The sequence below is a fragment of the Aythya marila genome (assembly GCF_965140915.1).
Source record: "Aythya marila genome assembly, chromosome: 20".
Classification (NCBI taxonomy): Eukaryota; Metazoa; Chordata; class Aves; order Anseriformes; family Anatidae; genus Aythya; species Aythya marila.
Genome location: NC_139061.1, coordinates 8,873,636 through 8,888,512, shown reverse-complemented (window position 1 = coordinate 8,888,512; position 14,877 = coordinate 8,873,636). Strand labels below are relative to the sequence as shown.

Here is a 14,877-nt window from a genome sequence, read left to right as displayed (position 1 = left end):
CACACAAAGTTCCAGTCCTGTGAGTAGCTGCTTCAACTCTTCCAACACAAATTAAGCACACTACGTCCAGGGGAGGGACAGGACACAACTCTATAATGTGATACTGGTCACACTGAGAGTCTCCTTTCACCTGAATATAAAAAAAAGTGAATCAAAAATAATTGACAGCAACTTGGCTGACAGATGCAACTCTTGGTGCATTCACAGTGCATTTTTTTGTCCACGGATCACATCCGTAAAACAAAGTTTGTCACCTCTGCATCAAAGTGCCAATCGTGTTAAGTTTACCCTGCTATTAACAGCCCTGTCAGCAGCACCTGTTGCTTCCCATTACCATCCTTCTCCTGCTGCTTTCCTGCTTCAAGCTAGATGTCCTCACAAGGAAGGAAGGTAAAAGATGGACACCAGAAAGAATTTCTTAAGCAGTACAGCTGCGAAGGAGACAACCCAGAGGGCCAAGTGGTTTGGGTTTGTTTATTTTTGTTTTGTTTTTGTGTAGGTTTTTGTTTTTAATTTTTGTCAGTGGTGGTTGTTTTGGTTTTTTTTGCCTTTACTGGGAGAGAAAAACCATATTGATTAATTCTGCAGTAAAACAGAACTCAAACAGCTACCCCTGCTTTGACTCAATCAATGCAAGTTTTAACACCAAAACCACTAGTGCTATTTTCCTCTTTTGCTTCTAAGCTTCACAGTTTATCAAAACTTAAACAATAAAGTGATCAATTTTTATCCTGATTGAAACAGTAGCAGAGAAGAGCATTTTAAAACCTGGTGCTAGATAACACTAGCTTTCAGAAATAAATTCAATTTATTCAACAGCAACAACAAAATTAACTTAATTTACACATACTTCATTTCATGACAATCATATCAGCTTAAGTACAAAGAATTTCAAAATCTCAAATACATTTCCTGTAGCTTAAAGGCTTTGGTTCTAATGAGGAACGAGTCTGACTCTCTCAATTTAGACAAGCTTCATTTAATGAATGAGGATCTCCCATCCGATCTAAATTCCAAGAGCTGTTAAGAGTAGACACACTAGTCACTTGTTTTCTTTGAATGATAACCAAGTCCTTGCTGTTGAACAGCAAACTCAGATCACAGAGAGAATGCAACATGTGCAAGAATGCCAGTTTATATGCTACAGGTTCCCAAGAGAAATTCTTGATAATAGAAAATAGCCATGGCCCACATTAACTTTGATGTCTTCTAGGAAGAAAGATTAGTTCCTTCACTGTTCTCATCAGTCATTTAAATAAACAGCTTTCAAAATTTAAGAACTCTTCCGAATAAAGACAAGAGCAGAACTGAGGTAGAAGGAACTTCATCTCTAAAAGGATAAATAAAGTACCACTTTAATGGGGCAAGTCTTAAAAATAGTTTTTAAAAAAAAAAAAAAAAAGTATTTAAAATGAGAATATAAATGAGAAATATATTTGGGTTTTGTTGTTATCGTTGTTTGGGACCATAAGTCCCAAATAGGCACAATTTGGCTACAGAGTAATTTTAGAGTAGAAAAATAATATTCATTACCATCTGCTAATGCAGAGTGTTAATGAAGAAAAGCTGGAAAGTCTTACTACATATTTGACTGTGCTTCACGCTTGCATATTACAAGTATTGTCTTCTTATGTATGCACAGCACAGATAAAGTTAGGCTCACACTCAGCAACACTACTCGAGCTGATGAGAGCAACATTAAGTGAAAAGACTGTTTAGTGAAAGACTGTTAAGTGAAAAAACTGCCTTTGTAAGGAGTAAGGCCTTTGGCCTTTCAGTTTCCTCACTTTCTCACATTACTGTAGCACTGCGTATTACTTACTCTGTAACTGATGTTATGTTTTCCTGTTCAGCAGGTATTACTGCATCATCTCTCAATTTATCACTTGGAAGCTGAGGTGGTAAGAATTCCACATCCTTTTTCTTTGGAACTTTATAATACTTCCAAGTAGTATCTGCTTCATCTTCCTCCAAATTCACTGCAGTACCAACATACATTGTAGGCTCTATAACTTCAGGAAATTGGGCTGGAAAAGGCTGAGATAAGCCATCAAGTCTGTCTTCCATTGTTTTTGTGGGAACCAAGGGATCTGGCGTTGGCATCTGGTAGAAATGTTGAGGAGAAGAAGGAGCTTTGGTTACCCCTTCATCAACTACATCACATGGGTGAGGACTAAGTGGTGGTGGTTGAGGTGAATTTGCCATTTCAGCATTATGCATCTGAGGAGTCTTTGCTACATCATTAGTTCGGATATTTGAAAATCTCACTTGACTGTCTGGTGCAGTCATCACAAGCCTCTGACTTGCTGAATCTGCCTCCATGGCAACATCATCACTGATAGATACACGATGATGAAAAGGAGTCAAAGGGCGTTTTTGTGGCTTATCCCCTTTGTCTTGCTTCTCATTTGTCTTGTGCTTTGGAGCTGCTTGCTGTTGCTGGCCCACAGGTGGTGCCTGCCCCTGTTGACCTGAATTTCTTGGTTTGAGATTTTTGTGCCTGCAGAATTAACATAGGGGAAAATACTTCACGTTAATCTTTCAAATATGTCTATCACAGCATTTTCATTAGGTAAGAATCAGCTTCTAAGTCATTAAACAGGTGATTATAGAAGTCTGATACCATTCTGAAGTGAAGCTGCCTCCTCCTGACCATAACTCAATTTAAGAACAGGAATAACATTGTAATATTTCAGAATACTATTTAAAAAATGGAAAGTGCTGTCTTATGAGGCCAGAATCCACATTATCCTCAAAGGCATTTATAAAATACTGTCTTCGGTTATCAAAAATAGATAGCCATATGAGCAAGCTGCTGCTTTTAACTTCTACCAACACTGCTGAATCAGTACAACAACATAAGAATTAGCAAATGACTTCTTGGATTCAAGGATCAATACTAACCAATAGTGTTGTGCAAGTCTCTGTGTTAAAGAGTTGAAAATTAACATCAAGAATTTAGAAGTCAAGCTGTCAGTCCTACAAAGCTATAAAATATTCTGTAGTTGTAAAATACCTTTTGCAGCTATTTGCCTGCAAATTTAGCAAGGAAGAGTCAATGTCTCAGCTGCATTAATATAGTTAGTTTTTGGTGGGGTGGGGGTGTGTCCACTCCCCTTCCCCCCCTCCAATAAATGCACTTGAACTTAAACATTTTAGCTTGGAGCTGAAGATGCCAGCTTTCTAGATCATCTAACAGAACGAGAGACACTAAATATCAAAGCCTGAAATGAAACTCTTAGGATTAAGCTACTGAACTGCACGTACATCCTTAGCACCCGGGTATTCTCTGCTGTTCTATTAGGAAAGTTACAAAGTACACAGCTTGCATTAAAACCAGGATTATGCAAGAATAAAAGGTAAGAGGTATCAAAATCTATTTTTACTTTATACTCTCGTAAACATACACGCACACTTCTCACTGCTTAGAATTCAAAGCATAGAGAACAATAAGGGCTTTGTTTGTTTGTTTAAAGTCTTTGCAATTTCTCTTCAGGGAACTGCAGATTTCTAATACATACCTCATCCAGTTAATTGACAGTTTTCTCTTAGCTAGCACTATCAAACCTAAATTCTCCTTTAGGAGAAATTCAATCTCCCACCTTCCACCAGCTCTTCTCATGCCACTAGTATTTCTAGAGAACTTAAACATTTCAATGAAGGAGAAAAAATGTAGTTCTTTCAACATGCTATACTCTCCAGACATTAATTTTGTTAATATTCTAATATTCAAATTGCAAGGTAATCAGTGTACCAATTGAAATCAGAGAAGTGTTTGCACCTTTGCAACACTTCAGTCACCTAAATGTTCTATAGCAAGTACAAAAATGAAACATTAATGTTTCCATTTATGTTAAACAATTTTAAACAAGCTTGTTTAGGACAAACTACTACTGCACCTGCCCATGGAATGCCGTATTTCCCAAAAAGTAAATGCTCCTCAAGACAACATTCACCCATGCAACAATGATCTTGTTCACTGACAGCTTTTTTCTTTTAAGACTAACACCACAGCCCTCTAGAACAGGTTCTTAATAAGTAAGGCTTCCCCTTTCCGTCACTGCCCATGAGGTAGTTTCTACCCTTAAACAGGCCTACATAATTCCAGACCAAGCCTCAGAAATCGTCACTGAGCTGCCATTAGGTCCACTCAGACAATTCACATGAATAAAAACTTCACGTTATCTTATTGGGCAGTTTCAAGACCTAAAATGGCATGTAGGATGAGATACAAGTATGTTTGTTTTTAACGACTTTCTTATAAGCAGCTGTTGCTTAATTAGTCACAAAGAAGCCATCATGAGCCCTCTCCTGAGCACTTGAATCTCAGTGTACACTGCTGGACTACAGGTCTGACAATTACTGTACCTTGAACAATTGCAATTTGTCCTCTGCGTGGCTTCAACAAAATCCCAGGATGCTACCTTGTCAGCTGTCTCTTCATCACACAAGCCATTTGATGTAGCAGAATATTTCCGCCTGTGATTCAGTATTGGGAGAGTTATTTGGGATCAACACATTTATATCTAAGCCTCGAGAGCAGTTTTGTGACACAGGATTCAGCAAAGAAATCATGAACAAACTTTTGCTAACACATTAAACTGAGAAATAAACAACATACTAGTTAGGATCCAAATTAACTTCTTTAAAACACGTAACTAAAACACTTTCTACTAGCAGTCATAACATCTTTACCAGAATTATTTTCTACAACACATACAAAATATGGTATTTCTTTTAGTTTCCTAAAGTGAATACATACTTGTTCTGTGCTCTGTTCATATTGCATTCTTGCCAAACTCTGTCCACCACTTGATTAGCTAGTTTTCTAGGTATTTTGCCACCATGATGGCTAGTACTGTCAGAGATAAATCCATCAGAAACCGAAGAAAACTTCACCCATTTCTGGGCAGATTGAGCATCAACTGAAAAGCAGCACCAGAGGAAACAGCTTTAGGCAATGAGATAATACACTCACCACCACTATGAGTCCAATTCAACCAACACTGGTTGAACATCCCAGAAAAAAAAGTACCTTCTTAACTCAATGTCAGGCAATAAAAACAGAAGATTTACATATAGTAGCAGATTATTAAAACACAGCTCCATCAAGTAGAGGGGAAGAAAAAAAACACAAATGTTTGTTATAACTGGGCTAGCTATTCTTTATTTGCCCAGGAACTACAGGCCTGAAAGAGAAAACAACATTGCTCATACATCAGGAAAACTTGAGCAAAACTACCTGTTAGCAAGTTTAACGGTTTTGTTTGTTTGCTGGTTAGTTTTGGTTTTACATTTTTTGTTGTGGTTTTGTCATCCCTGTCCTGTGTGTCTTATTTGCCTCCCAGCCCCCCAGGTCTTCTGCTACCTTCATTTGAAGGAAAAAAAAAAAACAAAAATATGAAGAACCACTTACCCCTTTTCTGCACAAAAAGAGCTATTTATAAAGCCATAGGAAACTACTACTGAGCCTTACCTGCTTTGACTTAAAGCAGTATTCTATAATAATTACTCACTTGGTTCAGAAGGCTCACAGTCTATAGGAAGTCAAGTACAAAGAAGCTTCCTGGGACTGTGAAAAGGCTGAAAACATCACCTTGCTTATCAATAACCAAGATACACAATGATGTTTATAAAGCTACTCCAAATACATACGCACATTGGCAGGGGGACAACACAAAGACCTTGACCACAGAAATGTAAAGTACTGGACTACAGCATCAGATACAAAAACAGTCCTTACTTTACCCATTTAAAAAACATCTAAGTTAATTTTGCCCGAAAATGAAGAATAAAAATTGTGTTTTACGACAGACTCATTAATTTTAAAAAAAAGTGATTTTGTTAACAAGTCAGTTGTACAGTGAACATCTGAAACCTTTCTAAACACTGCTAGATTTTAAGCAGCAGCAGTTAAAATGATTTCCCGCATGTAGAAGCTAACTTTACTATACCTGTTTGAACTTCCTCTGGGGATGTCGGTGGAGTCAGAGTTACTGAAGACATTGCAGGATCGCGTGTGGAAGCAGGCACTTGGTGGACACCCAAGCAAGTAGTTGAACAGTGAGACGCCCCAGCAGTACTAGGAGTAGGGATGTCTGTCTGAGGAACTAGAACGAAGCACGCTGGATACACCATTCGCACGCCAGCTGAAAAAATAACAAACTTATTTTACAGTTGTTCACCAACAGTTTACATTTAAAATAGTCAACAAAAGGATCACCTTACCAGTTGCCTGTAAACTTAACTATGCTTTCTGCCTACTAAATCACTAACTGTGGACAAACATCTGTTGTCATCATTACCTTAAGATTTGTTTTATACAGAGGATTTGGTTGAATGTATGAAAAAGGCTTTTTTTTTTTTTTTTTTTTAACAGGCAGAGGCAGCCCTAGCCTACACATACTACTACTCGAGTCTATTGTTTTGGTTTATAAAACAAACTACTGACATAGCTTTTAGTACCATGTAAAAGTGACAATATTCCTATCACTGTCATCAGTCTCTAACCATCACTGCAATACAACCTTGCATCACTTACTACAGAGAAATGATGACATTAGTTGGCAAATCAAAGGTCAGTAGCGCTCAACAAACAAAAACTACTGTGTCCCAGGAGGTTAGATTTTAGAAACAAGAGGAGATAAATGCAGTGCCTGAGTACATTAAGTTCTTCAGGTTTGCGGTTTTGAAGAAATCCCTGAAAGGCACATCTGTTCTGTTTGAATTTGCACAGAGTCTGAAACAGTACAACATGCTTTTGATGCATCTCAGATGCCAACAGTGACAGTCTAGTGTTTTCGTTTTAAATATAAAACAGTCTTGCTTCTCAGTGCACAAAGAAAAACGCCTTATCTAATAGGTCTGTAAAACCCAATTTAAGTAGCCACTCGTTTTAGATAGGCCCAGTCATTAAATAGAAAAAGAAAAGACCAACAGCTGTTGCAAATGGCTGCAAAAGAATAAAATGGGGTCACTTCCACATGCAGAATTTTGAAGACCTAACTAAACAGTTTCAGTAATTAGAAGAGAACACATACCAACAAGGACTTCAACAGCAGCTAAAGAATCATCTTCCCAATCCATGTCTTCTTGCTTTTCCTCAGACCCCTCCTTCAAGTTAGATGTGACAGGATAGAATTGTTTCCATTCACCAATAAGCTTTTTTGTTGATGAATCAGAAAGCTTGAATGACTGCCCTGTGAGTGTGCCATTTAATCCAAAGGGACTTAGAATAACTAAAAAAATAAATAAATACAAGTAAGTTAGAGATTATATCTAACCAAAATTTGCACTTCCCACTGAAACAGCATTAGTGTTATTTCAGCCACACCAAATAAACAACTTACCATTGGTAAGTACACCCTGATCACATTTTACTATACTGCACAAGTTGGAGGCAATAGGTACACGTTGTTAAATGTATGTGTACTGTAAGAATCGAGGTATCACAATAACAATTACCTATTAATCTGTTTAAACAAGCAACAAGCACATTTTCCACTGGGCTAGCAATGACTCTGCAATATACAGGTGGGATAAAAGAAGACCATTTCAAATCCCGACAGTTACGGAGTTTCCCCATCCTTTCATTCTGCTTGGTACAGTTACAACAACAATGCTACATATATAAAAGGAAGTAATCTGTTTCGTGTTTAGTCTTGTCCATATTAGAAAAGCACAGCTGCTGTTAAATTGCATTCAAAGAAAGCAAGTTTGGACACTGAGCAGTAATAAACAAGGGCAATGCATAGTCATGCAGGAGAAGTGATTTCTCTAGCCAGCACAAGTGTGTCTTAGACAGGGAATGATCAAACAGCCCACTAACCAGACTCAGGCCCCATCACTCCTTTGTCTTCGAGAGCATAGCCTGCATCTGCTGGTGGAACCAAAGGAATTTACAGGCAAGGAATAGCCAAATAAAAATGGGAAAGGGGAGTGAATAGAGTGAAAGTATGTCAAGTCAGAAATTGATTTCTAAAGGAGAGGTTGAGGAAAGTATGTGGCAGTTATAAAGCATGTTGAAAAAGCAAAATATTTGAGTCACCCATAGGACAGTACTCAGAAATAAAGTTTACTGTATCGTAAAGTCACATTATTGGGCAACATGCCAAAAAGATGAATATGGAAATCATCCACCTGCAGAAGATCCAAAATCCAACTGGCTTCTGACTGGCTATGTCAAGACAGCAGATGTTTGGGTAGAACACGCAGTCAATGCAAAACAGAATGGCTCTGCTCCCACTCCCAGAAATCTGTACCAGAAATCCTCACACTGAACACCTACAAGGATTGATTTTAATACACACTAGAGACCAGTAAAACCTACCTTGAAAAGGGCTGTTAGACTGCTGGGCAAGGGTGAGGTGTTCTTCACTAAGCAGGTACACAGGTTGATGCTGACTGATCTCCACGCTGGTACAAACATTGCTGTCCCCATGTAAGAAAAAGGTGAACGAGCAGGACAAATGCTCACTGGGGAGACAGAAAACACAAATCCTAAGTAGAGATCTTACAACGGTAAGTTAATAGTTTTCTCACTATTTTGAAGGGATTTCATTCCAAAACATTCATTAATAAATACTCAAAAATCCATTCCATCTAAAAAACTAAACGTTAAATATATGTTTCCTTGGGGAGCATACCATGTATTGCAGTTTAAAGACAAAAAAATCAATCAGGAAGAAAATAAGAGACTCTAAGATTTCTCTTCAGATTGAGACTTTGTATTTTAATGTCTAGAGGAAATTTAAACATTTTTCTTTTTTTTTGCAAATCAGTTAAAAGGGAAGCGTGACTTAATATTTTATAGTATATTTATTAAAAAGCTTTAAGTATTGCTGAACATTCATTAACTTTAAGGAGGTCATATCTGGGTTCTCCTGTCAGAGATTCACTAAGCAAAACTTGTATTTTAAGATTTATATTAAATATTTGCCAACAAGTAGCTTATTTAAAAGCAGAAAGAAAGGCAACAGCTTTGGGAAATTGGGATTTTGTTGTCAGGGTTTTGTTGGTGGTGGGTGTTTTCTTTTGTTTGTTTTATTGAATCTCATCTCCGTGTTCCTAAAGCCAGTCAAGTAACTAAAACTGAACTTCCATGCCTACAAACAGGAAGATATGAACAATTTAAGAAAAAGTCATTGTTAATCAAGTCATCAAAACACATATCAACGTTTACTAATCAGATGCTTCACTGACAGCTTCTCAGTCTAGACTGATTGAAAAAAATACAGTCCTGTACAGGAAAAAATATATATATATATCTTTCATACAACACTGAATTAAATAAACCTGGTTTACATAGTGCTTGACATAGCCAGTAACTAGTTAGCAGCTCCATGAAATCTTCTACCTCCTTCAGAGACTTCCCAATATTTGCAGCTATGCTGTGTTTTGTTACAAAAATATAAACACCTGCAAGTACAACTAAGAAAATATTTTCTGTTACATCTAAATCATTTTGATGGCTCGTGTGAAATGTATTTCACCATTTTAAAGGGCAGGAAGAGATTGTGAAGGAAATAAAAGCAGAACCCTGCCAGCATGCTGCAGGAATAGTACATTTCAATACCTAATTCCATCTGAAAAATCACGTTTTCAATAATTAAAAGAAAGTTGTACATGCACAACGATTTTAAGTTATATAGCTACAAGTCATCTCAAGTGTCAGCCAGACCAATAGATTCCCATAGGAAAGGAACAGATGTGCAAAAGCAAGATGCTGTTTACATTGGACATTAGATTAGGTCCAACATTCCTGTAACAGAAGAATGAAAGTCAAGGAGAACCTTAGAAATACTTCATAAAATTCTATACAGAAAATAAATCCTTTTCTATAAGAAGGGCAGCATCAAGCACCTGCTCAGTCTCAGGAAAAGAAATGAAACAAGTCAAGGGAAACAAGACTAAATGAAGTGAGCCAAAATAGCAGATGCTAGTGCATTTTTGCAAGGTCAAATGGAAGAGACACTCCATGAACTACCGTAGCCTAAAAAGACCACATCAATGCAACACCACTTTCTGCCCCAAGAATAAAATTAGACCCCATCAACACCAGCACTGCGTGCATACTCTTTGTGAAATTTTAGTCTATAGACTTTTTAGCGAGAACAAAAAACAGATTTTGCATTTCTGAAAAAGGAAAAAAATTGTTTCTGGAGCTGGCACAATCCATTCAATCTATGGAAACAGAGATAAGGTGGCTTCCGGACTCTCACTCTAAAGACTCAAAGAGCAGCCACCAGGGCGGTCACTGCAATGAGAAGAAAACTACAGTGTAAAATACGTGGCCTCAACTACCAACAGATTTAAAGTAAGGGACCTAGAAGACTTCAAGGATGAGAAAACCCACAGAGTTGAAGGCAGAACAGAAGTGCAGCACCACGCTTTTTATTACAGTATCTTAAAGCTGGCCGTGAAGAGAACTCAACAGAAACCGCTCTGGAGGGGGTGGCCTTGACTAGACCGGGACAATTTTCAAGGTGCTTCAAAAGCCAGTGGTGCTACACTGATCTGCTCTTCAGTTTTACTTATTTTATTTTTAAATAACATAAAGAGCCAGGATGCAGAGATACAAGTGAACTGTCATACTCACTGACCACTACTTAGCATAATTATTCAGTAATCTAGCTCAGGACGGTGTGTTCCCTGCAGAGGAAGTAAACTGCTCAGGCATCTCAACAACAGTGGTTTCCAAAATCTGGGAACGATGGAGCTAAGCATCTTGTTGATGATTTCAAGTTCGAGCAAAGTCACACAGTTAGCAAACACCACGAAGTTCCTATATAGAAATCTGATTAAACTTTAATCCCTGTGCAAATAGTTAAAGACTCATCTTGTCAAATTGAATTTTATTTTCAAAATATTGTGTGGTTTAAGGTGAAATAGTGGATGGTGCTGTTGGCTCCAGGTGACAGATAGCAATGCAGAAGCTTAGTATGAGGAAGAGTTAAAAGCACATATTCTTTAAAGACACTTTAAATGAGATTAAGCTATGTCTCTAGTTAACGCTACATTATTGCGCAGATAAAGGGCAGACATCTGTAGCATAATCTGAGAGAATTCAGATAAACCAAGACAAAGAGAAGCATCAGCATGATAACAGAAGCATGTCAATTCACTGCACTGCACAGCTACTCCTAAGTAGTAGCAAGGAAAATTCAAGGTCATCATGCAAAAGCCAAATCGAAAAAAAAAAAAAAAAGAAAATAATACAAAAAAGACATCTCCCCTCCCCCCATTGAGCAGGAGGGAAGTTTCCAACAAAATAATGAAGTAAGACAGTGGCCATTGTTGGCACTGACATCATTCAAACAGCTTTAGCATGAAAGCTGCAAGCGCACTATTTGTACCGGAGGAAAGCAGATCCACTACGCTACAATTGATTTGAAAGTCTCAATGCAGATTGTTCACTAATTCTGCGTATGAATTTAACAGAAAAATCAGGCACATCACCTTCAATTTTCGTTTTGGTAGGTGCAATGAAGTCATTTTATGCACAACAGAATGTGATTGTTTCGTAGTCGGAACACACAGCGAAATACTGCTGTCCTTAAACTCAACTGAAGGGAAAAATTTCCACGTGGTACATCCTGAAAACGAGTCATCTTAACTAAAAGTTAGCAAAGGCAAAACTGATATTTTATGAATTCAGGCACAGCATTAAATTTCATCTAACTAGTCACGCTCAGGAACTGTTTCTTCCCATTTAACACCATCAACCCTGTGTTACAAAATTAATGCTTATGGAAAAAAAAGTCCCCACGAATACAAGGAAGAATTATTACAATAAAAAAGCAGAAATATACCAAAGCTCTTTGCAAAGGAATGGAGGAAAGGTGGTAGGAAAGGTAGAAGCAGAGCTCTAAGTTACTAGCTGTCCCTACATACACTATTTTATGGACTAAGCAAGAAACCCATAAACATGTATGCTTTTTATTACGTTTATATTTCTTTTTATTGATACATTTGCACGTTCTCCAGCTCTCTAAGTTTCCAGAGATTCACTGGTAGCACACAATGCTACCTCAAACTCAGCTCCGGAGAAATTTTCTCAAACCTTTCCAAAAGCTATTAAATTCCACCACTTGTCTAACTTCCTCTCCTGTTCTCAATGGCTCACACTGCAGACAAAAATCCTAATTAAGTAAAAATGACAGGAGCCCCTTCAGAATTTAGCAAGTCCACTTAGTTGGTCAAAAAGCATTTCACTTCAGGGTAAATAAGCAAATTGCTTTCACAATTTAGTCAAGTACACAAACCCAGAAAATCGGTGATTTCCTGCCTACTAATACAGAGTTCATCCTATGCTTTTATTTGGGGACTTTTTTTTTTTTTTTCCAAGTACCTCGGAAGATCACTAGATAATTTGTGCAGAGCATCTCATGACTGCAGTATAAAGAAAACCTATACCACAATGCTCACAACTTTTGTCGTATATGCACAGGGGTGAGACAGATGCCCCTCCTAAAAAGCCTGTCTTAAAGGTACTATTGATTCTCCACTTTTTTTTAATTTTTTTTTTTTTTTTTAGTTCTAAAGTAAAATCAAGTATAGTAACGTGTGCATATTGAAGAGCAGAGGACAAAATTTTAAACAGAAAATTCTGAAAACGAAACCGTATTTCTCAAATATATCATTTTCTTCCTCAACTCTAAATATAAATTGATTTCATTAAAGGCCTAACTACAGACCTTAACTATTAAAAATCTAGTGTCCAACACTGGTAACTGATCTCTGGATACAAACGTTATGAAGTGTTACCAGATTGAACATTCTGTATGAATTTTGATCTGAACACACCAGAACTCAGTGAGTTTCAACATCAAAAAGAAAAAAGATCCTTCAGAGACAAGAGATTACAATTCTATGTGAAAAGGAATGGAAACCACTGTGGACAATTTCAATAAATTTCTTTTTCTACCTTTCTAAGAGAAACTGAAGTGAAGGAGGGGAAAAGCACGCTGAAATTTACATATACATGAGGTTTCTGCATCTCCATTAGCAAATCTGAAAATGCCTCCTTGATAAAAAGATAATTAGGTCTGTTGTTTTTTTTTCCTTCTCCACATTAGTACTTCTGTAGAGCTTTATGTCTTCGAAGTGCTTCACAAACATTAGCTGCATTAGAACCTCACTAATCCACACTTCACTAGATTACATACTTCAAGTCAGCACCGCACTATGGCTGAAAGGCAAGGAGACTGCAGCAACATCAGAAGCAACAAAGGAGTCTGCAATTAAAGAAACCCTATACCACATTTGATAGCAAAGTCAAAAAAGCATTCAAATGCCTCAAAGAGAGAATGTTTCTTTGTTTTTATAGCTCTCGCATTTTTTCCTAGATTGTCTGCAAATTACTTCCAAGTTGATCCGAGTGGCTAACCAAGTCAGAGCACCGGCAATCATAACAAAATATTTACCATATTCTCACTATGTATTTTTCTATTCCCATTTCCTAGAAGAGGAAAATGGACATTGCAAAGCTAAATTATTCTCCCAGAACTAATGACTTGCATAATTACTTTTCTACCATTTCCCTTTCAATCAGGCAGAACACTTCATTTAGGAGCACCAACACAGCAGAGATAAGAGTTATAAGTCTTATTAATACTGTTCACTATTTCTGATTGTTATAAAGTGTTTGCTAAAAGCTGGAATGCATTGGCCAACACCCTGAATCCTTTGGGGCATTTTGACCAAGAATCAATATATATCATGACTGGCTGACAACAGTCATCATCATCATCAATTGACCTGACAGCTCCCAACTGATGCATCACAACTGCCCAAATAAAAGCATCTCCAAATAGTTCTTCTTCACTACAGCCTATTACAGGCAGTATATTATCAAAAAAGTTTATTTTTAGAAAGGTGACAGTTGCCTTGTCTAGTAAATTCTTGGGCTGGAAAACACAGTCTTACAGTTAAATAGGTTCTTCGGGAAAGAAAACCCCTTCGTGTTCAGTTATTCACCTGTACCCCCCCCAACCTGTTTGAAAAATAACACTATAGCAATGAGCAGAGAATAGCAAATAAAACAACTGCCAAAGAATAAGTCTAGAGGAATTCCATACCTGACCGCATGCTCAACACACGCTGCCATCATCCTCTGTTCTACGCTACGCTCTACGCTTTGTTCTCTGTCAGGCAAGCCTCGAGGCTTTTCATCATGGAGAAGAAAGAGGGAAGCTGCCAAGCCACTTGAGGCTTTCTGAGCTAACGGAAGAAAAGCAGAAGCAACTCCCTCAAGACAACCCATCTACCACCTTTTCTTTGTAAGTGCTTGTTCAGAACAGTTCTTTGTGACTGCATCCATCTTCCAGGAATAGCCAGAACACTGCAGTGCGCTAATGAAGAGCAGCTTTCTACGCAGCCACCTTCACACCTGCACTGCTTCACCAGCAATTTTAAAGATGGAGTCTTCAATCTCTGCTCACCGTGCCATAATCCTCAATGACGAGACTCCACAATCTTCATTCAGACTAGAAAAGAACTGGAATTTAAATATGTATTTGCCGTAATAAGCAAAACATGAAGATAAGGAAAATGCTAAAGTCAGATCATTACGTTAATGCGGCATCAAAAAAAAAAAAAAAATGTTGCCAGGAAAAACACGTGGTGGTTTGGGGATTTTTCCCTTGTTTCTTTTCTTTGTTTGTTTGTTTTAAGAAATGGAAGAAAAAATCAAAAGGCAGGTACACAAATTCTGAAATAGTTCAGGAGCTTTGTTTTTCTGTTTGTTTTGTTTTGGGGTACGTGCTCTGATTTGTTTGTTCTTTCAAGTGCTATGGCATGAGTTAAACAGAATAGGAAGAACATGCTAACACACATACTCATTATATTGCTGCACAACTTTCTATGCTAAGAGTTTGA

General features: G+C 37.6%; 1 protein-coding gene across 2 annotated transcripts in view; it reads right to left on the bottom strand.

Annotated features, from left to right (window-relative positions):
• MED13 (mediator complex subunit 13) overlaps positions 1 to 14,877 on the bottom strand; it is a 57,138-nt gene that overhangs the window by 21,523 nt on the left and 20,738 nt on the right. The window contains exons 4-9 of one of the 2 annotated variants that reach the window (XM_082776067.1): positions 8,330 to 8,475; positions 7,041 to 7,238; positions 5,955 to 6,149; positions 4,763 to 4,925; positions 4,369 to 4,479; positions 1,823 to 2,500 (exon numbers count right to left, since the gene is read on the bottom strand). In XM_082776067.1, the coding sequence (XP_082632193.1) occupies positions 1,823 to 2,500; positions 4,369 to 4,479; positions 4,763 to 4,925; positions 5,955 to 6,149; positions 7,041 to 7,238; positions 8,330 to 8,475 (1,491 nt within the window). Of the gene's footprint in view, positions 1 to 1,822; positions 2,501 to 4,368; positions 4,480 to 4,762; positions 4,926 to 5,954; positions 6,150 to 7,040; positions 7,239 to 7,828; positions 7,876 to 8,329; positions 8,476 to 14,877 lie in introns of those variants that run through there. The other variant, XM_082776068.1, reaches the window with a different exon arrangement.